The sequence below is a fragment of the Rhea americana genome, unplaced genomic scaffold (genome assembly GCF_003343005.1).
Source record: "Rhea americana isolate MKP2758 unplaced genomic scaffold, rheAme1 scaffold_15, whole genome shotgun sequence".
Classification (NCBI taxonomy): Eukaryota; Metazoa; Chordata; class Aves; order Rheiformes; family Rheidae; genus Rhea; species Rhea americana.
Window position 1 is genome coordinate 5,455,772 of NW_028185594.1, and position 25,093 is coordinate 5,480,864.

At 37.6% G+C, this 25,093-nt stretch overlaps 2 protein-coding genes across 6 annotated transcripts in view; both read right to left on the reverse strand.

The window, feature by feature from the left end:
* LOC146598991 (aldehyde oxidase 2-like) overlaps window positions 1–10,447 on the reverse strand; it is a 45,143-nt gene extending 34,696 nt beyond the window's left edge. Inside the window, exons 1-8 of the mRNA XM_085299458.1 lie at window positions 10,394–10,447; window positions 8,336–8,393; window positions 6,780–6,876; window positions 5,850–5,958; window positions 4,361–4,487; window positions 3,267–3,328; window positions 2,700–2,786; window positions 466–546 (exon numbers count right to left, since the gene is read on the reverse strand). Coding sequence (XP_085155584.1) covers window positions 466–546; window positions 2,700–2,786; window positions 3,267–3,328; window positions 4,361–4,487; window positions 5,850–5,958; window positions 6,780–6,876; window positions 8,336–8,393; window positions 10,394–10,447 — 675 coding nt within the window. The remainder of the gene's footprint in view (window positions 1–465; window positions 547–2,699; window positions 2,787–3,266; window positions 3,329–4,360; window positions 4,488–5,849; window positions 5,959–6,779; window positions 6,877–8,335; window positions 8,394–10,393) is intronic.
* A 2,092-nt stretch (window positions 10,448–12,539) lies between these two features.
* LOC146598992 (aldehyde oxidase-like) overlaps window positions 12,540–25,093 on the reverse strand; it is a 47,047-nt gene continuing 34,493 nt past the window's right edge. For 4 of the 5 annotated variants that reach the window (XM_085299454.1, XM_085299455.1, XM_085299452.1 and 1 more), the window contains 11 exons: window positions 24,100–24,291; window positions 23,567–23,794; window positions 22,411–22,506; window positions 21,591–21,719; window positions 20,997–21,071; window positions 19,321–19,373; window positions 17,979–18,093; window positions 17,267–17,332; window positions 16,398–16,586; window positions 14,857–15,024; window positions 12,540–13,772 (listed from right to left, as the gene is read on the reverse strand). In XM_085299454.1, coding sequence (XP_085155580.1) covers window positions 13,722–13,772; window positions 14,857–15,024; window positions 16,398–16,586; window positions 17,267–17,332; window positions 17,979–18,093; window positions 19,321–19,373; window positions 20,997–21,071; window positions 21,591–21,719; window positions 22,411–22,506; window positions 23,567–23,794; window positions 24,100–24,291 — 1,362 coding nt within the window. In that variant the 3' untranslated portion in view covers window positions 12,540–13,721. Of the gene's footprint in view, window positions 13,773–14,814; window positions 15,025–16,397; window positions 16,587–17,266; window positions 17,333–17,978; window positions 18,094–19,320; window positions 19,374–20,996; window positions 21,072–21,590; window positions 21,720–22,410; window positions 22,507–23,566; window positions 23,795–24,099; window positions 24,292–25,093 lie in introns of those variants that run through there. The other variant, XM_085299453.1, reaches the window with a different exon arrangement.

Genomic DNA, 25,093 nt, shown 5'->3' on the forward strand with positions numbered 1-25,093 from the left:
TCCACACTCAGGTTGCCAGGCTCTATATGCCTGTTGGAAGAAAACGGGTCCTGTGGTCTCTTGAGCCCAGCAGGGAATCATAAGATAGAAAAGATAGAGGAGCTCATTTTGGAACTTTTCAATAAAACACTGTTTTCCACAGAAAAGGTCAGTCAGTCCAAAATGAAATGGTTCTCAGTAAGGAGTTGTTTTGGTGAAAGTCTGGAAGCATAAAGTTTTGGTTCTAGAGAGGCAAGCAATTTTTTTTTAATGTGAGCTATTGATAATAATGACAATATAGAAATTATCAAAGCCAGAATACTTCATTATATTTGACTCAAATTGATCTTTCTGGTTTATCTGAGGATAAACGTTTCAAACAYGTCCTTCAATTTCACAAGTCCATCATGATTTCAACATCTGTACCAACTCAACCACCCTTGCATGATAACCAGAAGTACAAAAGGAAAGATGAGTACTTCCTACCATTAGTTCAGGAGGAAATATAAATTCTTGTGTTGGATCCACCGGCTGGAATTCCTCTGGATTGCAAAGACCTGAACGCATCTGCAAAGAAATTAGGGGGAAAAGGACAATTCATATTTTCAGAGTAACTTACAACTCTGTCAACAGAAGAGATTCTTTGCTGAAGTGACATTTAGTTTTGATACTTTATGGGTTGAGCTGTATTCGGAAGTTCACAATGTTAAACCTCTAAGCTGATTTTTAATGTTTAGTTCTATCATACCTATTCACAAGCTGCTGTAGATAGACTACTATGACAATCACTCTCAAGTCTTTTCTTGAAATGTACCAAAACTCAGGAGAGACCTTGCAGTGTTTTCCTGAAACTGGTCACAGCAAATGCATGCCAAGCATATTCTATAAAGTATCTACTGTGTGAAAATGCAGTTCTGTACATAATTATGTTCTTTTCATAATTTGTGCCTGTTATGGAGTTGTCYGACAGAAGGTTTGAGATGAGAACAAACAATGTAGCAGTCCATCTAACCAGTCAGACTTTTTTCTCCTTCAATTTAGTCTCTTCACTCTTGCATAAGCACTGCAAGAACTGAATGCTGACAGCATACTCTAAGAATTAACTTTTTTCTACTTACTTCCAGATATTCCTCTTCTGCTGAGGCCTCAGCTAAAATCTTGTAAGGCTATGCATATTTTGAGCTTTCAGCAAGGAGCTTACATGGAAGGAGATTCTGGATATCCTCTGTTTCCAGCACTTTTTTTTTTCTTATTGATTTACTCTTGGAATCAAAAATCTTGTCAGACTAGACAACAACAGAATCTCAATTATATTGAATAGGAAAAGAGATTGACATGTCCCAGTCAGAAGTCTCCTATCCCCTCCTGATACAGTCATCATCTCTAGACATTCTGAACAGATCATGCCCATAAGAACTATAAAGATCTGGCTCTAGATAAACTTATCTGCTGGCTAGCTCCATTTACATGACTGCAAATAATTCTAGCTCTCCCTGATCTTCTCCTATCTTGACCATAGTCAAGTGCCAGCTACTTTACTTGGATGAGAACTAAGAGGAAAGCAAATTAGTGAAAGCCAAACAAAGGAGCACCAAAAGTAGCTGCTGTTTTGTAACCAGCAACTGCCGCATTGCCAGATTTATGTTTCAAAATAACCTCGGCAATAGCTGGCTAACAATTTTATGTTCTTAAATGGGCAGTGACAGTACACATGTGGCCAAACACACACACACACACACACACACACACACACACCTATCCTGTTACACTCCTCTGAGGTTTTTCACTGGCAAAACAAGTATTCCTCCAATCACTGAAGGCATTCTAGTTCAGAGAAGTATGATTTAGAGGCTCCTTAAAGTTTTTCTTTCAGAGGGAATATACCCAAGAAGTTCAACTTCTYATGATGAAGCTACATGAAGTAATTTTAGAGCACTATGGCCTCTTGAAGGTGGATGAAGACAAGGTCTGATATACACATAGTGACTGGAGGACCATTCTGAAGGCCAGCTTCTTCAGATTCTGAAGGCCTTATGTGTACTGAAGTTCCCTTACGTACCCTTGTACATATTAATTGTGGGACTTTGCAAGAAGAAACATCAGTRAGGTGACTTGGGATTTTTAGTCTGTGCAATATCTTTTATATACAGAATAAAACAATGTGCATTTTTCTTATTATTTTGAAGCAATGCCAATGTATCAAGAATTGTAGAATGCCAAAGATGAGACACTTCTTTCCTGAAGACCTTAGAACCATTAATACACAGCAAGGCTTATGAAAAGCTCTACAAATACAAACTGACAATGCACAGGGGTAGCTTTGTTTCACCTTTGGAAATTCAGATTTAGTGWCCCAGGAACACAAAAACAAGCCATGCTGATGGCTGCAGAACTTCTAATAGGGAAGTTCAACTTCAGATCAGGATCACCTTTTTCATAAAGGTATATCTGATCAACAGTTTCCTTTCCCTCAAAATAAAGGAGACTTATAGTTCCATACACTTACTAGAAAATGTCACTAAATAGGCCATTCTGACCTATTTTCTGATTACATGGCAAGGCAGATAAGTTTGTACTAGTTTTCTGTAGCACCCAGAGCATGGAATTCAGTCTGGGCTAACTGCCCAAGAAGTAGCTGCTGCCATAGTTCAAGATGGCCCTTTCCTACAAACTTTATAATGCAAATAGGAAATAATGAAAAACATCCCAAAGCATCTTACCTGACCTCCTGTAGAAGATGAACACATACCTTCTTCCTGATCCAAGCAACACTGTCCAGTTCCTCTGAGCTGGCAACATGTTGGCTGCTAAAGAAATCGTATACTGCTCTATAAAAGCAATGAAGCTGCTTTGTGATTTATTTGTGAATTGCCCTTTTGATTCTTTCTTTTCAAAGCAGATTTCTTCTGTCACTTGAAGCTAGTCCAAGAGATCCCTTAAACCACAGGGCCCCTAAGAGTGCCTTTTTTGTATCATCTGGACCTTTATCAGTAAAGTAAATGAAAAAACTTGAAATAACATCAGTGGTGCCYGGATCAAGCCATCAGATCTTGTGCAAAGGATTCTTAAGTGCATTGCAAGAGACATAAACCTAAAGTCAATGGCAGCTCTAAGTGCCTAGAACATGTGAAAACCAATAGGCGTGAACAGCCAGATTTTCCAAAGCCTCAGCCAAAAAGAATTTTCAAATGAAGCCAGATTGCAGGTAGGTGCTTCAAGGAGGCTCAGCTTTTCAGGTATCACCAACTGCCTCAAAATAAGAAATACACTTGAAAACACTGACTTACCCTAGCAAAAGATGAGTAGCTGTCTATAATTGGCCTGTATCCTGTGCAACGGCACAAATTACCTGAAATAAACCACATAACAATGAGCCATAAGAAATCAGGATAAGGTTTTGGGAGCACTAGCATAATTAGAAATGGTCTGGGATCAAACCAGAAGTATGACATGCTGAAATTTGTGTCTCAAGTCACCAATAGGCAAAATCACATCTGTAAAAATGTGAAATATTCCTTTAATAGTGATTGTGATGTATGGTTAAAATGTATTATTTTAAAGGCTATTTTTAATAATATTATGAATTATTTTTATGATTTTTAAATGAACATATGTCAGAAATAAAGTGTTGAAAAGCATCTACTAGTAAATACTGCGATTAATAAGACCACTACCACCACCACCAATACCACTACTACTACAGTCCTAGGGTTTATAATGCAATCAAAAATCTACTGCCACTAGCATGTTTTTTTAAGTACAAATAATAGCAGTAGTAAAGTCCTACTGRAGTTTCTGGCAGTTCTTTCATAAAGTCAAAAGCTGCTGGCTGGTGGGATCTACTATTTTGGGAGCTATTGGAGTGTTAGGAAACTTGAGGCTGGAAAGTGCTTTGAAATGTCTTTGCTTATTGAGGTAAATCTTTCTTGAAGAGTAATCAATGTTTTAATGAGCTAAAATGTAATGTAATCTATTTCCCCTGCCACTATCTGTTAAAAATCTGTATCATGCACTTCACACCGTTGATGGGTGAGTACTTACACTGCAGATAGAAAGGGCCTACTTTTTCATTACATTCATTGTAACTTTCAATTCATGTTGTGCTATATTGAGGCTGCTTCTGTAGGGTAGATATGAAAGCAGTTTGGCCTAAATGCAGCGATTTTCAGAAATATTTAACCAGCCCTAAATGCCACTGAGCATCCCACCTGTAGTTTCCAGTGGGAACTGCCTTTTTATGGCTTTGAGATGTTCTTAGACACCATGGCTATGACAAAATACCACTTTGAAATATCATCTACTGCTCTTTGAGTCAAATCATAACCTCCGCAATCAGTTATCTCTTTATTATACTTCTTAAAATTTACCAGCTGAAACCTACCATCCAAAGCAGAAATTATCTGCTCCATGGAAGGCTCTGGATGGCTTCTCAGTAAAGCATAAATGGACATCACCATTCCAGGGGTGCAGAAGCCACATTGGGAGCCATGGCATTTGGCCAGCCTTTCCTAGAAAAAAATAGAGCAAGAGACCCTGATTCTAGTGTATGGCTTCCCTGACTGGCTGAATAGTCATCTTCAGGTATGTCATCTACATACAAGCTCTAGGTCAGTAGCAGCATTTTGGCTATCCCATCATGACCAGTCACAAGAAAAATGCTGASTGTGGTCATGTGAAGGACAATATTGCCTTCTAGTTATACTCTCATGACTCTAATTCCTTGATGTGAGGACAGATTGATGCCCAATTTTCTGTTTAGGTATCTACCCATACTGAAAATATTTCTAACTCTGAAGGCCAGAAAACAGAACATCTCATCAGATGATGAGCTTCAGAGCAGACTAATTTCAGAGTTAAGACTCTTTGTGAACCGTTCAGAAACAGAAAAGAGAGGATGTTTAGAAAATGTATTTAAACCTATGTGGTCAGACTGTGCTTTTCAGGAACAACCCAAAACTGGGGAAGTACAGAGCTGGTCTAGTTCAAGGAAAGTCTCTGGCACATAGAGAAAATGTGTTTCTAATTTAATAACTGTCAATCTAGTTGCCACCTGAAATCACTCATCTCTTACTGCAACATGTGCAACAGGTTGTGCTCAATGAGGTGGCCAGGCATCATGCTGGTGCACCAAATGGAACAGATYGATGCTCTTTTCACAGAATAGGTAAGGTTGGAAGGGACCTCTGGAGATCATCTAGTCCAACCTCCCTGCTCAGCAGGGTCACCTAGAGCATGTTAGACAGGGTTGCATCCAGGTGGGCTTTGAATATCTCCAGAGAAGGAGACTCCACAACCTCTCTGGGCAACCWGTTCCAGCGCTCTGTCACTCTCCCAGTGAAGAAATTCCTCCTCACATTCAGGTGGAACTTCCTGTGGCTCAGTTTTTGCCTGTTGCCTCTTGTCCTGTCACATGGCTCTACTGAAAAGAGTTTAGCCCCATCCCCTTGACTCCCTCCCTTCATGTACTTTTACACATTGATAAGATTCCTCCTCAGTCTTCTCTTCTCCAGGCTAAACAGGCTGAAAGCTGGAATCCCATATGCCATAGCGAGGGATATCTCTGCGTTGTGGAGATTGTGATATGCTCCCTGCATGGCAGTACATTAGAAGAAACTCCATCCATGTCCATATCCCCCTTTCTATACCTCTACAAGGCCAAGTGCAGCCCAGCAATTGCTGTGATAATTCCCAATAACAGCTGTTCTATGCCTGTCTACAAAATAAACAAAATCCAGAGTTCCTAGAATCCCTTCAGAGACTCCTCATTGCACAGACTCACTGCATGTTCTCACAGATCCTAGCTTCATTACAGACACAAGTCAGGAAAATCCCATTAGCTCTCTGCACCACACAGGCCAGTGTGCTCTCACCTGAATTGGATGAATCCTGGTTTTTGTGCTTCCAACCCCTTCCACTGTGGTCACAGCAGCACCATGCAGTGAGCAGATGGGGAGCAGGCAGGAGTTGGCAGGATGATGTCTTTGAGGTATAAAAGAGAATATGCTGTTAAATAGCTTTAACATGTGGGGCCAAGGAGGAAGAAACAAAGGATATATACTCCATCTAATCTATAAATGCTTAGATTGAACAAAAGGAAGATGGGCAAAGCAGGTGCAAGCATACAGAATCCAGCACTTTGACTGTAAGTGTGCATCCTGTTCCTACAACTGGTACTTCTTTATAGGCATTAAGCAATAAGCTTTTCTAAATAAAGAAGCAGAGGGTTATTTTTTTTTAAAGCATCACATATTTTATTAAAATCCAGAGTCTGCAGTCAGACCTGACAAAGTCAGACACAGCTTTACTAAAGAAACAGTTTCTAGAACCAGAGAGAGAAAGTAGAACTCCGAGTTTTGCTATATTCAAAACCATACAATTATAGTGCAATGTGTTCATTGCTCAAGTCCATGGGAAAGTTATCAATGATTCTGTGAAACGTCTAATGAAGACTTACTGACAGCGACATATCCTCAAATAAAGCAAGAAAAGAGTCAGGGAGAGGCAGATGCTAAAAGGGCTTCTGAAATCTCAAATCATAAACAACCCAATTTTAAAAATCACCTCTCTAGAAAGTTTTATTATTGCAAAGATTGGAGAGAGCAGATCTAAATTTGTTACTTTATGATAGTGAGGTCAACTTTGTAATTTCCTATATGGAGAAAGGCTATAGGTAAGGCTTTTAACTAAGTAACACATCCCTTAAAATTCCATCTAAATGGAAAGAAACCATATATTTCCCAGTGAATATGAGTTTTTTGGAAAGAGTAATTTACTGTTTCCAAATATCAGTATGAGGACACCTTATCTGCTTGGCAACTGGGTCATATGTGGATATCATCACAGTGCAGGCACCACAACCTCCTACTCCACAGCCATATTTTGTCCCTGAGAGACGGACTGGAAGGGAGATAGTTAAAGAAAAATTTGTCAATATTCARAAGTTTTTTTTTCTTGATATTCTTCTAAGTTTCCCTTGTTTTATGTGCATGTGTAGAACAGGAGGGATCTTCTGACCAAATAGCTCCAGAGAAAAGCAAATTGGTATATGACAGATGGAAAGAGAGCTCAGACTTCCAGCACAGAGGTTTTTCAGTCTCTATAGTTAAGTGTTTGGAAAAGTCCCAAGAAACTGAAAACAGGACCCCTTAGCGGGATGTGTTGAACAAGCACAGCATTAGGTGTTCTTATTAGCTTTACTCATGATAATTTCCTGATTTTCAGGCATGATTACCCTTATCTTGCATTTCTAAAGCAGTCCCAGCAGACTTCCATATGCTTCCACTGCTGCTTCCTGAACACCCAAGGATTACAGTAATGCAGTATCCAATATGGAACACAATATCCCGGTGAATGCACCTAAGTTGTATACGGAAGGACTTCTTCCATTAGGTACCTGCATATAAAAGTTCCACCTTCAAGTCACAATCTCTTCCTCCTCCTGGTTTCTCAGTGCATAACTGTCTGGTGGAATCTGCTGTCTCCTTTCATTTAGCTCCTTTTCAGAGAGGTACTTAGCCCCATTTATTCTTTCCACTAGGTGTGTGCATTTGGATCCATTTTGCTTGTACGTCCTAGATCATGTCTTCCATCTGATTTCACCGTGTTTCTAGATTCCCCTAAACTTAGTGCAATTTTTATCCACTTGTGCTTTTCCACTAGTAATCAATATGTAACTTAATCACCCAGTGCTTAGCTATTAAAGAGATGCTTATTATTCTACTGAATGCTTGGACAATGCAAGCATTACTATAGCTATTAAAGTATTTCCACTACAGCCTTTCCCAATTAATCCTCACCTTTAATATTGTTTTGCCTCCATCATGGAAGGCCCTCAGCTGCAAAGCTTGCAGCTGCTTACACTTGCTTAACCTTATAATCTGCATGGCTGATCCTTAGAGCTGGGATAGTTGCCACTGAAGTCAATATAGCTATGACACCAGTTAGGGACCTACCCCCTGAACAATCTCAGCTGACAAAAAATAAACATAAGCTTATGTAGAAATCTTTGAGGGACTGGGGCCTAAATAAATGATTTTAAAATGGGAGTAGTTCCACATCGATTTCTTAAATTATTATATTTGTCACAGATGCACTGAAAGGTTAAGTGGTTTGGAGAGTTATAAAGAAGAATTTGAGTAGGGTTTAGAAGAGTAACACACATGCACACATAGCCAGCACAAACAATGCACATACAGCACAGTATTACTCTGCCAAGAACAAATACAAGGTGAGTTGTCTTACTTCTACTTACTGCTCTGTTTACACTGATTTCCAAAGAAAAATCAAACAAATAATCCCCAATTATAGTAATTTACAGAATTACACAAATCAGAGACAAAGCTTTAAAAAAGGATACGCCTCTTTCTTAGATAAAACAGCAGCAATTCTTCGGGATCTGCCTGCCTCTCTGTTACCTACAGTATGAAATAAAAAGAGAGATTAGAGATTAGAGAGAGAGTTGATATAATCTTCCCACAAGGATTAACTATGCTGTTGAAATACTGTGATTGTGAACTAGTAAGTGATGTGTTTGCACAGCATCAGGATCCTGTCACCTGATTGCAACCTGCAAATAAATAAATGAACAGGTCAGGCAATATTAGGCAAATATGTACTTTTAAGGTAATAGAAAAAATGATTTATTCAGAGAACTGAAAGAGAAAGGAAGCTAAGTAAGGACAGGGTTAAAAAAAAAAAGAAAAAGAAAAAAAAAGGAAGAGAATCCTTAGGCTAGATCGTTTACTGATACACATCAGTGTTAATCAGAATTCTTGAGGTTGTAAGTTCATGGCCTTAGTTTCAAGACCATGGACTTGTCTGTGTGAAAACTCCACCTATTTTTACCTCTTTGAAGTCAGTGTTAACCCTTTCCTTTGCAGAGACTAAGCAACAAAGTCAGAGTAAAATCTTGGTATATAAAAAGAGCAGGGAGCATATTTAATTAAATATATTTTCAAAATAGTAGAGTTCTGTTGGGTCTAAGCGGAGCTTGCTTCAGCCTTGTCTCAAGAATGTTGCTCTAGCATCAGTAAGCCTCAACATGCTGGAGACAAGATAACACAAGTTTGGAAACATATATTAGGACCCATTACAATGGAACAAAGACCATTTTCCTATACCAGCAGTATGCTCCAACTTATTCATAAACATTTAATTTAGACATAAGAAAATATGAGCAAGTTCAGGAATTTGTTTGGAATTGCAGAGTGAAACAACTGCAAGTTGTTTTGTGGCATTGAGGGATTAAGAGAACTAAATAAAATCTCAGCTTTACCACAGGAAGGAACAAACTGCATTGCAGTAGCAGTTCAGAGCATCAGAGTATTTTCACCTAGAATGAAGAGGTAGCAATAATATCAGCTATTTGGCTATTATCAGTTAAATAACAACAACGATACACAATATTGCTATATAAAATATAAAATAGCACCGTTTGACTTGAACCTTTTTTCAGAGTCTGCCTTTAAGCACAGCTGGTATTTAATGACAGGTAACATACAACACACAAGAATTTTTTCCTTAATCCACCTAGAATCAGATTTTTTTTAAAAAAAGCCAGTATGCTCCCCCTAAAACATAAAAATATTGACTGAATAACTGGAAAACAGCTTTAGAAAAATACATATCAAGTATTTTGGGGGGAGAAAAATAAAATTTCATTTCAGCTTATCATATATTTCAGGTGATATGTTTATTAACAGGAATTCTTATTCACTTAACCTGGAAAGAAACAAAAAATGACAAAATGTCTTAGAAAATGAAATATGAGGTTTTGTCATCAAGAACAGTAAAAAGTCAATAATTTTATTTTCATCTTATTCTTTTACTAGTGACTTAATTACTCCCACTACATTGGGTTTAGAAGTACATTAGCATGAGATTTTAGTAAACATATTAACATAGCAAACTAATTATAATTCTAAAAATTCTGTGACATGAAGGATAACATAAAGTCATTGAGGCTATGTAAAAACTTTCAATCTTTTTGTGTACCTAGAAAATACTGAGCCAATGTGAGCCCCTTTAAGTTACACAGAGCTAAGACTTTGAAATTTCAGAGACTTTAATGCTCAACTGTGATTCATTTCAATGGAAGTCTTAAGGCTTTCAAAGAAAATTTCAAATGTAATTCAATTCTAATGGAAAGTCCTAAGACAAATTTAAAATTCCTTGACCCAAAATGAAACTATAAAGCAACCCAATATTCTTATTCACATTAAGGACACAGGGCAAAGCTAGGAATAATCCATGAGTCCAAACTGGTAGAAAGTAAGGATGCTGTAAGGAAGATTCTAGGGAAAAGATGATTACCCAGGAATGAACTGCTGCTCCAGAATAACAGGTTTCCTGTTTTGAATATAAACAGTTACCATTAAAGCAGTGCCCTTCAAAAACAATGCACTTAAGAACTTACCTTCCTGCCGTTCACAAAAAAGACAAGCTCATCTGATTGTATGGGGCAAGCCATGCTGTTGCATTAAAATCTGAAAACATAAAGCATTACACACCGCAGGGAAATTAATGGAATGCTATATGCTCCTTAAGGGCAACAGTTTGCCTAGTATCCCGCAGAATTTATTTTCAGACTAAGCATCAAATGAACGCAGGGAGGAGCCAGCGTAAGGTATGCTGTTGCTCAACAGTTAATGTATTTTCACATCGTAATGCACCAATCATGCTACTCCTACGCCCTACTCCAATTCTTTTCTGGTGAGCTGAAATAATCTTGAAAGAATTAACCCAACTAATGTAGAGGTCTATCTATGGCCTGCTCAGAACTGGCCCAACCTCAACAGCCCAGAACTTAGCTCCCACCTGGCACAATTGCTATACTAGGAGTGAGGAAGCCTCTGCTAAGTTCCCTGAGGAACTCAGTCAAGTAGGAGCACTCTGAACAAGCCAAGCCTTTCTAACACGCTCTAGGTGACCCTGCTTGAGCAGGGAGGTTGGACTAGATGATCTCCAGAGGTCCCTTCTAACCTTACCCATTCTGTGATTCCTTGAAGCCTGCACTAACAGGGTTGTCATCTCCACATAATTTAGTGATGGCTACTGTAACTAAAAATGGCAACGTTGCCACTTCCCACTTTTATATCAAACTGTAATTTTAAGAACACACACTTCAAACTTCCTCCCTCCCCCCCCCACCCCAGAGGGGTGGATTCAAACCCTCATCACCTTCATGTTGATAGGGTACCCAAAATACCAGGCAATAAACTAAGTGAAACAGGAGTACTTTCCATACCACCTAGTGCCTTTTATGCAGCCAAAGATTCGGAATTCATCTGGAGAATCTGAAAGCTTAACTCTGTAACATAAATGATAAGACATTTCTCTGTGATAGCAGACTTCTGGGTTTAAACTACAACTTTCAGGCCTGTTTTTGTGTACTATCCAATAACTGATGAATGTACAAAATGTAGAAATGCCTGAAGCTAGAACCCAGGACATGCAACAATGCTCAGTTTTGTGGGGTATTAAATGTTAAACTATAGAGCCATGATTCTCATTTTAGTTTTTCACTAACCTGAACTATCTAGATTTTTTTTTCCTGCAAGGTAACCAAGGTTTAATATAATCAAGATTGTTACTACATATACATTTAAAATTTCCTACTGGTTATTTCTATGCCCTCCCAGCTCAATAGCCTGGATGMTATCAAGAGATAACCATACTCTAGATGTGCTAGATATTTGGAGATTGGAATTTCAAATTTTGGTTTGGGATTCTATATTCTTATCCATTATGCTGGATTTGGATCCAGGAAACAAGRTCATTAGTTCCAAAATGCTTTATTATTGTTGGCCTTTATTTTTATTTAAAAGCAGATTTATGTGCCTGACTTTCAAAAGACTCCATTTTTGTACAGTGTGTTTTTATTTCATTTACTATTGTTATATGTTACAATAAAAGTCTCTTTACTTCATATGGCAAGTGAGCCAGCCTAGATTTGCAAGACAGAATAGTCAATCCCACATCTTTTATTACAACCTCTTTGAAGGAAAGAAAATGATCCTCAACAGCTGTGCTGCTTCTTTTGTGCTTTAGTCTCTAATGCATATCTGAGGCCTGCCATAATATAAGTAGTGAAGAGACTTCAGCCACTAGGTTTTATAGGCAAAAGCCATAACGGGTCCTGCCAACCATGGAACTGCTGTATTAACCATGGCAGCATGCATCCACACTTAGTAGGGGAAACAATGCAGGTTCATTGAAGGGCTAGAAGAACCAGATCCAATACTGGACTTTTGACAGTTCAATATCTAAATTTCAGAATACCAGGACTTGCAGATCAGAACCTAGTGCTTACATTAGGAGTTTAAGTTTCCCTTAGAACAGGAGTGCTGAGGGTGGATAGTTGCATAAACACTTCTTTTAGCAAGAAAACTAGTAGGCAAAGTTCTCCACCACTTTAAGTGTGGTTGTTTCTGTACAGTGTACATGAATGTGTCAATAGCTAACCAATATGCTAGTGCCTATAGCCCTTAACCTTTTTGCTTATCTAGTCCCTTGAGTCTGTACATTTCTAACAACGTTACAAAATGTAATAAAACAAACTCTTTACCACTTGCCAATTCCAACTTTATTTCATATTATTTCATGTAGTCACAGTGTCATACATCAGGATGTTTAATTGCTGATAATTCTAACTTCCATGCAGTTTTTTTTAATACCTAAAAGCCAGGAGACAGCTTAATATGTTTCCAAACAACCCATGTTTGGTACATATACAGATTTTTACTGAGACAATCAGGTAACAGTGCCATTTATAATGAGGTGGAAGGAGTCCTTGTTAATAATAGCTTAGAAATACTGTAAAATAGGCATGTGATCTGCACTGCAAAGAACAAAGTGCAGTTCCAGTGCACAACAGCACTGCTTAAGAATCCTTTCCAGAGACAGTTTCATCCATGCTCCTATTCAAAGCACACTGAACTCCATGTGAGTTTTTCCATTAAAGTTTGGAGGCTCTAGGCTAACTCTATGAGAGAAAGAAATCCTCCAAGAGAAATAAGAGCAAAGTGACTCTTACAGCTTTTGGGATTAATTTATCTCCTGTTTACACAGGTCAGCCACAGCAATTCTCCTGGCATAATGGAAGAAAATTAGCACTCATTTCTTGCATGTTATTATCTCAAAGAGGTCTGTGCCAAAAGAATCAAGAGCAGCTTTACTATAAATTATTGCATCACTTTTGTAATCAAAAAGGGACTGAATTCAATGAACAGGATTCTAATCCTTCAACAGACAAAAGGACCTTTGCACAGACCCTCCACTGCAAGACTCAAATCTAAATTAGCAAATTAGCTGAAGCCTTTCAAAAAATGAAATATCATATCAAGTTGTTAAAGCTTAACAAGTATCAGTAAGGTATCTAACATACCTTGATAATTCATCCTAACTTTCTGCTCCTGCAGCTGCATTTGAGTTGATCTTTCTGGGGCTGCTGTGCAACTATTCAGTAGATCCTCCTTGTGGACTGCATATGCTTCAAATGCAGATATGTTGCTAGTAATTAAATTCAGTAAAGTACTTTAAAGTGGTGTAATGAATATACTGGAGGAAGAATGAGGATAAAGGACAAAAGATGTAATATGTATCTTTTTGTAGCTGGAGCATATATTTCTGAAAATGAGAAAAATACCATTTTTATCTATGTGTTGATTATCGTGTATTGAAGCAATAAATCAGTACTTTCCACTGTATTCCATTCAGATCTTGTGCACTCTTTGGTTTGGCATTCACACAGAAATGGCCCAAAGAGTGGAGGAAGCACATCCATCATTCGTTATCTAAAAGAAAAAACAAAAAATTAAGAGTGACTTGTTAATACTATTTGACTAGTCTCCCAACACTGTCCCTACCACATGCCTCCAAGGCATTCTGAAGTCACTCAGCAGAGTGCTTTGCGGGAGATAGACAGGAAATACCCACAGGAGGTGGCTACAAGGAAGGCCAAGGCTCAGGGCTGAACATGGATGGAGAAGTATGGTCTCTGCATTGGTGGACCTCACCTCCAGCAAGCTCCTACAATGAGAATTGAACTTCACAGAGCTACTGATTTGAGGGCCAATGACTTCCATGCCACAGAAATACTAGCTACTAAGAACAATCTGTGGATGAGAATGCAAGAGTTTCTACAGCAGAACAGAGGTTCTTCTACAACAGAGGTTCAGGTCACAGTATGGATGTATATATTGCCAAGGACCTTGTTTCACAGATTTCATGCCCTAAATTAATACCCTCACAGAAAAAATGGCAACAGCAGTGGGAATGTGGCTACAGTGAACAGTAGCAGAAAACAAGGAATCAGAAAGATATGCATTATTAAAAGTGTTTATTACATGGCTCATTTGTTTTTTTCTGCATTTTTTGTTATTTTTGAATTAATTATTTTTCTCCCAAGGAGTAATGTGGGCATAGCAAAGAGTACTAGAATGAGGTAACAGTGCAAGAGTGCAAGCCATCCGTAGAAAACACTCAGTAGGGGGTTGAAGCTGTTTGGACGCTGATCTAGCATCCATTGCATGCTGCTAATAGGAGTTATCTAAACCTCTATGGGATTTGACACACAGGAGAGAAGGAGGAGGCTTCAAGGAGAAAGGGGACTGTAAAAATGATAGCAGTTTCAAGGAAAGCACAGACTGTACAGAATGAGGGAGATTCTAATGCAATGCTTGAATGGCATTTGCTGGAATAGTTTGTGTGAGTGAGACTTGTTACTAGACATTTCATTTTCAAGGAGCGGGCAGCATGACGTCTACAAAGCATCACCAGTTGGAGATGATCATTATACTACAAAGTAAGTGTCCCGAAAGGAATGAGCTCTGTCTCCTAGAGATACTTAAACAGACCCTTCCCCCACCTTCCTATTACCATCTCAGTAAAGTCATCTGCACAGGCTGCTCGTATTTGTTCAGGGGTCAGAGGGCTGTTCAGTGTGAAGGTCTTTTTTAATCCTCTTTCATTCCTCACGCTAGTCACTGCATCTCTCAAAGCGAAGAACACAGAGCATCCCAAGAACAGTCCTGCCTCACCCATCCCCTGAAAGAGAACAAAGGAAGCCAAATAGGTGTAGGTTTTGATCAACCAAGAGGAATAAATGTCATTTCAGTATCAACTGAAAAGCTTAAAAATCAATAAGTGCTTTACTCTTTAACAGGGAAGATTTTCTTAGATTCAGTGCAAGTAGGCTTAAAATCACAGCAAGTCTTACGCTGCTAGCTGATTACTGGAACCTAAAAGGTTAGTTTCAGGTATCAGCTATAGACTTTAGAATCTTCTCGACTCCTCGCTAAACTGAAATAAGATTAACCGGCATGTGGTATCAGAACAATCCAAACCCATGTACAGGCACAATTAAGAAACAAAGCCTGAACTCAAACTAATTCCCTGAAGACAAACAACACTGACCTCTGTGAGCTTGATGTCCTCTCACTGTTTCGAACATGAGATGTATATTTGCTCCTTATCTCCAACACAGACCAAATTTACCTTTATTCTGAAGCTCTCTCATTGCTGAGGTACTGAATATTTGAATCTGGATTGGATCTGATATTGCAACAGAATCTTACTTTTCTTCTTGCTAAAATCTGAGAATCAAATGTCTTCCTGAAACATGCTGCCTGAAGACAGAATCACCCTTTGTTATGGTATATATTAAGGATAATTAAAGGAAGTATGATCACAGAAGAGAATAAAAGTTCTGTTTGAGGGTTATTAGCATCAGCTCTCCAGATCAGTTCTAGATCAACTATGTAACTACTTCACTTCAACAAGAATCTTCTTTTCAAATAAATAATGTTCTCCTTATTATCAGGGCAACTTAAAATAATTTTAAAAGACCTACTGGTTCTTAAATTTCTCCTTAAAATATATTTTCCCCCCTATAGTGCTGCTTTATTTTACTATATTCTAAAAGCATCCCTAATATCTGAAACAGCTGCAAATTTGCAGAATTACCTTAATCTTGACTTATCTGCTGCTTATATGTAACTGGCCAGAATATTTGCACACTCCAATTTTTTATTGCATAATACATATAGTTAAGCTGCACACTCTCAATGTTTCTAAGATTTCTTTAGCAATTTCTTGGTCATTTTTATTCTAACCCTCTAATTTGTCACCTCATTTTAAAGGTATAGCTTTAAATTCATCTTGTACCTTTTGACCCTTTTTATAGTCTGTTATTAAAACTCTAACATTACCACTTGCCAGTCATGATGGATATGCAGTAATGTCTCACATTATATCATATCACAGCAGCTTCCCAGATGTCATAAACAAAACTAATGTGTGGATATCTATYTGAAGAAATGTTTTAGGGGAGGAACTGGGAAGCTTATGTGTTTTATATCAGTGTAATTACTTTGACTATACTGAGGTTAAAGAATCAGGCCCTGTRATGGTTTGCTTACCTTGGATGCATAGATGGCATAAGGATTTTGGGAAGACGACAGCAGAGAAACACTGAAATGTTCTGGAATATCGCAAACAGCAGGGATTTTATACTGATCTGGACCCCGTGTATAGAGGACTCCCTCCGGAGAGTACTTTAATTCCTCCATTGTGTAAAGTCCAATGCCTTGAACAAAGGCACCTTCAATCTTAAAATAAGAGAAGAAATAGCATTTATTTTCTCATATTTGGTAAAATGGGTACAACTTTGGCAAGAACTGTTTCGTATCACCAGCTATTAGAAGATCATTTTCTTTCATGTTTGACTAGCGGGATTCCTGAACCTTTTGGGGCTACCATGATGGGAAAAGGTTTCACACTCCTCTCTTACATCAAGAAGAGAAAAGTGCATTCCTGATCAAGCGATGAGATGTGTGGACSAACCTGCAGTTAAAAAAAAAAAAGTTTCCTTCCTATCAGCTGGGAAGGCAGGTCATGTAACAGGAGAATTTAGAAACTGTACATCAAAAACAGGATTTAAGTCTGGCAGATAGTGGTTGTATATACATACACACACACACACACACACACACACACACATATATATATGCACACACCATACACACATACATACAAGTATAGGAAGTACTAAAAATTGACAAGAGAGATCATGGGTGAATTTCAAGCTTCACTGACATCTACAGACGCTTTGAAACTGACTCCAACAGGGCAAGACTACAAGTAAAGGACATCATAATATGATCTGTGATCTAAAATATTATCTAGTAAGAAATTAATAGTCTCTGAGCTAATAAAGGTAATATTCACTTCAGATAAAAGACTCATCAATCTAACAGAAATAAGACAGCAGAAAATTCTTGGCACATACCTGTCCTATATCCACGGCTGGATTTATGCTGCAACCGATGTCCATAACAATGTCTGTTCTGAGGTTCTGTCAAAAAAATTCAAGAAAGATGTGTGTAGTAGAGACACTAGAACACACTGTGGGTTACATTTAGTACCGAGTTGGATCATGTATGATAAAGAGAGGCCCCTCCAGGTTCACAACTTAAAATAATCTCCAATACTCATCACAAGTAAAATGGGCTTGTGTCAGCTCCAGTGGAATTTTAGCCAGAGCCAGTCCTGCCAGCTTTTTCCCCACTGCAAAAGAAAATTCCCAGAGAAATAAGTCCTATGTTCAGCAGATGGTATATGCAGGATCAGAGGATTATGACATCTAACTATCTAGATGGTCAAGAACCTGGAAATAGAATATGGAGCTCTGCTGTAATTTRYCTGCTGGCAAAACATGAAGAGAAGAAGTAGAGAACATGTCATGCATTTGCCATAACCCAAAAGGTGAACCAATGCAACATTAACACGTAAGTGCTAGAAGCTGATTAATGGTGTACAGCTTTTATTCTGCTCTACCCACAATTTTCATTTACACTGCTGCTATTTTTATGACTACGTGAACACAGGTGATTTATTAATGCAGAACCTGAATGGCTGTTGGAGCATCCAGTAATGCAAGGAATTCTAGTGAAACCTCATTTACATTATTTCCAAAACTCGTGAGACATTCATTTTTTTACCTTGTGATCTCCTGTTAAACAGTCAATTTCAACTTCTGAACAAGCAGCTCCATAAAGAAAATACGTGAATGGCTGTCCTTCCCCTTTCTCCCAATCCATACTTTCATTGTAACCTCTGGTGGGAAAAAAAAATCCACAAGAAGAAACTAATGAATGTTTGCATTATCATCATAAAGCAGATGAGCAAATTAAAGTTTGAAACCACTTCAAAGTAGAATCTAAAAAAGCAGGTCAGAATCCCAGCAGGTAAATTCCATAAAAGCCTACAAAGAATTGGCTATTTATGTTTGATGGAGCTAGTATTTATACAGAATTTAGCAGACAAACATGCTATTCCATTTCAAAAAATTTATAATAAGCAGAATCACAAAAACATTCTGGAATGAAAAACTTCAGGAAAAAGAACTGAGAGACTCCACTGGAAAGAGCAGAGATATCTTGTGGAGATTGTCTTTAAGCATTAAGATAACTGTGTCCTACAATAACTTGCTGTTATGAATAAATCCATCCCAAAAAGTATATACAGTGGGAATTTTCTGAAGCTCCAGAGGCAGAGAGGTCAAAACATTGATTATAAAACTAGCACAGTGAGCAGCCCCATTCATCTTTCTCAAAATCCACTCCTCATGTGAATACTAAGTCCCTAACTCTCTTCTAATTAGTGCTGAAGCATAGCATCTGATTCCTGAGTTAGTTTTTAAGAAAATACTATGAGCTTTCTCTTAAACTCAGTCAGATATTTAAAAATTTTCTTCTTCTAAAGGAAAATGGTAACCTTATTACCATAAGGTTCAGATCCAGATTCAAATGGATCTAATTTTCCATAAGTATACCTGGCTGCCATATACAGTTGTGTGCTGAATAAGGTTCCAATGCTGTCATTCTTTTCTACCTATTATACAACCTAGTGTGACCATGTTTGTGAAGAAAAGTAAGTAATTTGTAGTACAGCAATACTTACAGTTTATAGCAATATAGCTTCTAGGAAATAAACTATAACTCACTTGGCACACCTTTTGCCATTGGCAGCAGTTACTTTTTCAACGCTTCCCAGGTTGCTTATGGTAGAATCATGGGGCAGGGATGGGAGGAAATATTCTCTTGGTCCCTTCTAGAGTGTCCACACAAGGCCAGCAATGAATTAGCACTTGAACTTTATATTACAAACTCCCAAATATCAAGGAATTACATAAAATATAAGTCGAGTCATAAAAAAAAAAAAAAAGAAACCAACAAACTATTGGACAGGATCTCCTATCCACTGCATAGGTTATCTTCAGAAATCAGTGCTTGTATTTATCCTTTCCAATCCACGCATGTTTAAAGGATAAAAATACATTACCTAAAGTAGCCAGTAGCTGAAAGACTCACACTCTGTTTAAAAGCTTCTTTAATCTGTAAAGTACAGCAGTGTTTGTAGTATGTCAATGATTCAGGAAGGTACACATCAGAGACGTATTTGTTTAAAAAATAAACTATAACAAACTGGTAAAAAATGTAGACCAGTCACATTAATGATGTTTAGCTGCACATGATGCCTAATGCTGCAGAACTAAGCCAGCTTTGGAGGAGCAATCTGAATTCTTTTTGCAGTAACAAATAGACCTGTCAACAATGTTCTTTCGGAATCTTTATTACTGGTAGCACCGGAGTCAAAAATGGTCCTGCTTGATTTCCTTGTTCAGTTCAACAGAAAYAGGTATCTTTGTCAGATGAACAGACCTAGTTGATAAATCACTGAGATAGAAGATCTACGTGACCTTATTTGCACAAAAATCACAGCTGACAATGTAAGTGCTCTTTCAGTGTTCTTATGCCAGTGGCTTACAAATGACTGTATGAGGTCCTAAATCTATTCCCTCTCAGTGATCCTCATGTCAGATTTCCTTAGATTACAAGTCAGAAAGTCTTTTTTAATTATTATTTTTACTTAATTGCAATTTATTTACTTTGAAAGATGTAAAATTACCTCCTATGTGGATTAATGTTCTTTCTTAGGTCAGCCATTTCTGCTAATATTTTCAGTATGTTTGAATTATTCAAATTAATTTGTTACTCATTCGAGTAGAACCGTATTTTATCTTCGCCTATGTAGCTGTCAGTTATCTAGCTGCCACAAGTATTACAATGTTACCTTCTATCAATAGGAATAAATACTTCCAGATTTAATTTATATTTTCACAATTGTTACAGTATTTAATCCTGTGAGAACTACCACTCTGGTGTACTGGATCTGTAAATGTCTCTTGGCAAGGATTATTGTTTTCATTAGGCTGTAAATCACAAAATAGTACTGGCTGAACAGAAGTAAGGAATGGGCTCTTCTTTAACCTCTGAGCTGGTTCTCAGCCATACCTTGATAAAATATATTGCTAAAAATAGTGGATATATGCAGAAGGCTTATAGTTAAGAACATTCAGTTTCTAACCTTAAGACTCTAATCCAGTTTCAAGTGGGCACTAGATAGTCTACTTCTATGAACAGTTTTAGCACTATTTCTGTATTATCGTATTCCAAAGGTGATTATTACATAACTAATTACAGTTCAGAACAATAGGAAGGATTCCTGCTACCTTTTTTGTAGTTCTGCAATACACTGCATACAGAAGACAGATGGAAGGAAAAGGCTGAGAAGGCTTTTGTTTATTAATTTGGTAAAAAAATAAAGAACAGCCATGTAGGAAAACTGACTGTATAGAAATACCCTCGTAATCATTCTGCAACAGCTTGTCTGCAGGTAAACAGAGGTGAGTCACATTATTATACAAGCTGTTATTTTCTGTACATAAAAAACTTCAGCAACTCTGAATGTGGCTGTACAGATCACTCTCTGACCTTTCCCACAAGAAATGACAGGGGTATTGTTTGTAACATACCTAAATCAAGCACGTACATGCTGAATCAACCTGTTTCTGCATTTTTTAGCTTTATTAGGCTTAGAAGACCAACAGACTGCAATACGTATATCACAGTCGCTGCAAGCACACAAACATATTCTGTATGATTCACTTCTCTTACCCAGTCGTTCCAGGTGCCTTTTGGGTTCTTGTTGATTATAGGCTGTAGGCGTTTCAGAAGAGTTTGGCAAGCATCCTGTTCAGGAAAGAAGTTGGGAAAAAATAACAAAAAATTAACAAAGACACATTTGGTACTACTTAGTACTTAATATATCCTGGTTGGTATTTATTTAATACATTTCTTACTGTGATGTTGGTTTGAAAAAGCATGGTAGGAGGTGTTATTTCAACTACATAAACACAAGCCTTACAAGGACTTAAGTTATAAAGACTGGAATCATTCTGAATCAGGAAATTTCTCTTAACAGGGATAAGATAYGGGATTAGATAGGACTAGTTAATTGTTTCTGCTAGATGAAACAAGGATTTAGTCAAACATATAAGCATTTGGGGAAAGTCTGGATTATATTCTGAAAACTCCTAAGTACCATTACCTAGAAACTGTCAACAAGTGATGTTTCTTCTTGGTAATCTCCAGTAGTATTATCATTAATCTCCAAGCTGTTTTCTACAGGATCTCCAATACTTAAATTTTGGCAGGCATTAAATATCACAAGGACTAAGGAGTTGTGTTAAACTAAATACCACTCTTTACCTTCACAGCCATTCCATTGACATCTGTCCCAGCAGATCCCGCTGAGGCACAGGCATTAGGAACAGTTGTTGTGCTCGTTTCACAAAAGTGAATATACGACATGGGGATATTCAGCTCTCGACTAGCAACCTGTTACAGGAAGAAGAACATATCCTCATGTGTTTCAGGAACATTCTAAACATTCCAACAGTTCCCTTATAGTTGTTAAAAGTCAGTGGTACTAAGAAAGATAATATTTCTCCAGGTACTTTTCCAATCTCCAGCTGTAGCCAATCTGCTGAGTCTGTCAGTACAGAAGCAGAAAAAGGCAGTGTTTCAGCTGGACTCAAACTCCAGAGACTCACACTAAGTTCTTGATTTTGCTGGTGAATTTCTGGAAGACTTAAGGCAAAACATGCAGGCCCAGATTCAAAGGGTTCATTGACATGGTAAATGTCTTTAAAGACCTGTGTCTCAACTATTCATTAAACAAAGATGATAATCTCATCTCTTTAGATTGTACACTAATCTGGACATCAACTCTCTTTTTTATGAGTTATGTGGGGCAAGCCCCAAAAGACCTTCTTTCTAAAAAGCACCTCCATGCACCTTGTAATAATAAAAGTAAACACTCCGTTTTCTTTTTGTGTGGTCCCTGTGACTCTTAATGAAAGCACTGTTGCTTCCTAGCTTGATAGATGCAAAGAACCACCAGCTATGATGGTTAGAAGAAATTGTCATACTTGTCTTCCTTCAGCTGCTACAGTAACCAAGAAGAAAACCTTCCTGTTGTTTATCTGCATGACAGATAAAGCCCAAGGTAATATTTGTTCTCAAGTACCTGGATCATTTTTGTATGAATACCTTGTCCCATTTCAATTCCACCATGTGTCAAAAGCACAGACCCATCAGTATAAATGTGAACTAGAGCAGCAGCCTAAAAAAGAAAGAAAAAAAAAGAAGAAAAAAAAAGAAAGAAAAGAAAGAAAGATTAAACTTGTGAGAAATAGCATAGTGTTTTAAAACATATTTCAATTTTTTTGTCCAGTGTTTTTGAGCAGAAGGCAAAATTTTGAATGCTAGTCCCTGTTCTTTCTCTTCAGTGAGCTTCAAAAGGAAAAGATGCAAATCTTTGGATGTCTGCTTCTTTTTGTTCCTAGCTCCTAAAATAAAGTTAGACCTGGCACCCGAACCTTGGTGGTTCCAAAAGAAGCTGGAGGATCTCCCTGCTTAGTGGTTGGATATGCAAATTGCTGCAAGTTCTGGTTTCTTTCTTGTCAAAGTTTGTGAGCCTATGGACACAGGGTTTTGGACTGCATGAGTTGGGCAGGCTATCAATGCCAGACACAGCAGGAATGTTCTGAATGGGATTTTTCTCCTGGACTCAACTGGAAGTAGCACTGTAGATTATCAGGGGCTCTGTGAGTTTAGTCTTGAACAGAAAGCCAATCAGATAAAATACAAGCCAGCCAATTAATTTTCAATTGATAAAACACTGTCTATCCCAAAAGCGCTGAGCATCTACATTAAAAAAAATACACAGACCAAAACCACCATCTTCCTTTTCTTCCCTAAACTTACTCTTTGATGACACAAAAGTGTTACATCTATAAGAACTGCTTCTATAGTACCCCCATGGCCAGTAAAAGCAACCTTGAAGCAATTTCTAGAATGGACAACTTATCCAATGAATGCTTTGCCATCAGTCCTCAAAGACTCTTCATGAAAGTCCTTCAACTGTTCTATAACATATCACAGGAGATGGAGCTGGCCTTTAAGTAGTCAGGGTCCAAGCTACCTAAGTTCTGAAGGCCAAACAACTTTGATCTCATCTCAAAAAGAGTTGGAAGCCAATGTAGCCTCTAGGAAATAACAACTAGGACAAGGACAATCTTCCAGGAGTTGAAAGGTAAAACTTGCTTTACATTCTAAGCTAAAGCAACTGTAGTCTTCTATGAATGAAAAGTTTATCTCACTTATCCTTTAAAGAAACTAACCTGAGAAAGATAACGTGTGGCCATGCCAAACGGAAACTTCAGCGGAACAATGGCAATTCCTTTTTTCTTCCAGTAGTTTTGTTTGTTAAATTCCTTGACAGCTGTTTTCCTACTGTAATATGCAGACTTCTCCATACATTCATTCCAACACCGTATTAAGTTTTGTGGATCAAGTTGCTGTTTGAAATGTGTCTGCTCATTCTCCCTGTACATGTTTATTTGCCTAATCTGAAATAAGAAAAATAACAGAAATCACATAACCATTTTAAAATCCGACTGACCATTTAGGGAGACTAGTAGATAAGAAAAAGATAACTTTGTATTGTTTGAACAATTATCAGTTCAGTTCAGTTTGCAAGAGCATGCTGTTCATTCAACAATCACACGCTGAAAACAAAGTATTTACGAATTTTAACACAAATTATGTTTGACTTAGAAAAGATTTGTTCAAGCAGTTGAGCTAATTCAAGGAATTTTAAATTTCAAACTGCACAGGCTTTATTTCAAGAGAGAAGATGTCTTCATTTCTTCACCTTTTCTGGTGATAAACCGGTTTTATCTGCAATTTCTGTTATCCAGGTTTCTGTCACCAGYGCTGACTGTGGGAAACCAAACCCTCTGAATGCTGTGTTTGATGGCAAGTTAGTTTTGCAGGCATAACCCCAGCACCTCAAGTTGGGAATCCTGTATGCATTGTCCATTTTTAATAAGGATACTTCTGCTACCTGAAATAGGGGGCAAACAGGTATGGTTAAATGTCAGAACAGTGCATCTTTCATGTTCACATTTAGATTTTCCTCTTACGAAAACTTGGGACATTTAGCTTTAAAATCAGGTTTCTGTAAATCACTGGCAATAAGAATGCTCTTATCCATACAGGCAGACTTTATTCACAGATTTATCTAGCAGCATAATACTACATTTCARTTCTTTTCTTTGGATATTCACAGAATACAGCTGGTGCTACTCGCAGTCGAATGCTAGTCAGTAAGGCAGTAGTTAAGGATGTAATTGGTTTTCATTTTAAGTTTGATTTTGCTCTTACTTCAAAACCAGAAATCATGTAAAATTAAAAATAGGCAAGTTAGACTTAAAGCAACAAGAACTATGAAACGAACTGTGAAAAGCTGTGAAAGCATTTTGAATTATCATGTCCTATAGAAATTCACAGTAAAGTTTTAGGTCTGGCAGAAAGCATAAAAATTCCACAGTCTACAGTGTCTTCTTGTTCTTATGTTTATTTGTTTAGAAATTTCACGTGATAAATACAAAAACACAAGAATAAAAAATCCTTATTAGATACCTCAAAATAAATAAAAACTTAAGTTTAAAAATGTCTTTATATCTCATGAAGAGGTCACTGGTTCTCTTCAAATAGTTTTCTCAAATGGCAAATTTAACCCTGCACTCCTGGTGTTTCTACTGAGCTTTGAACAACAAATTTCAAAACATTTCTTGATAAACACAACTTAAGAAAGTTTTGTTTTAATAACTGTGCATATGCATAATGTCATATAATGCTACCTT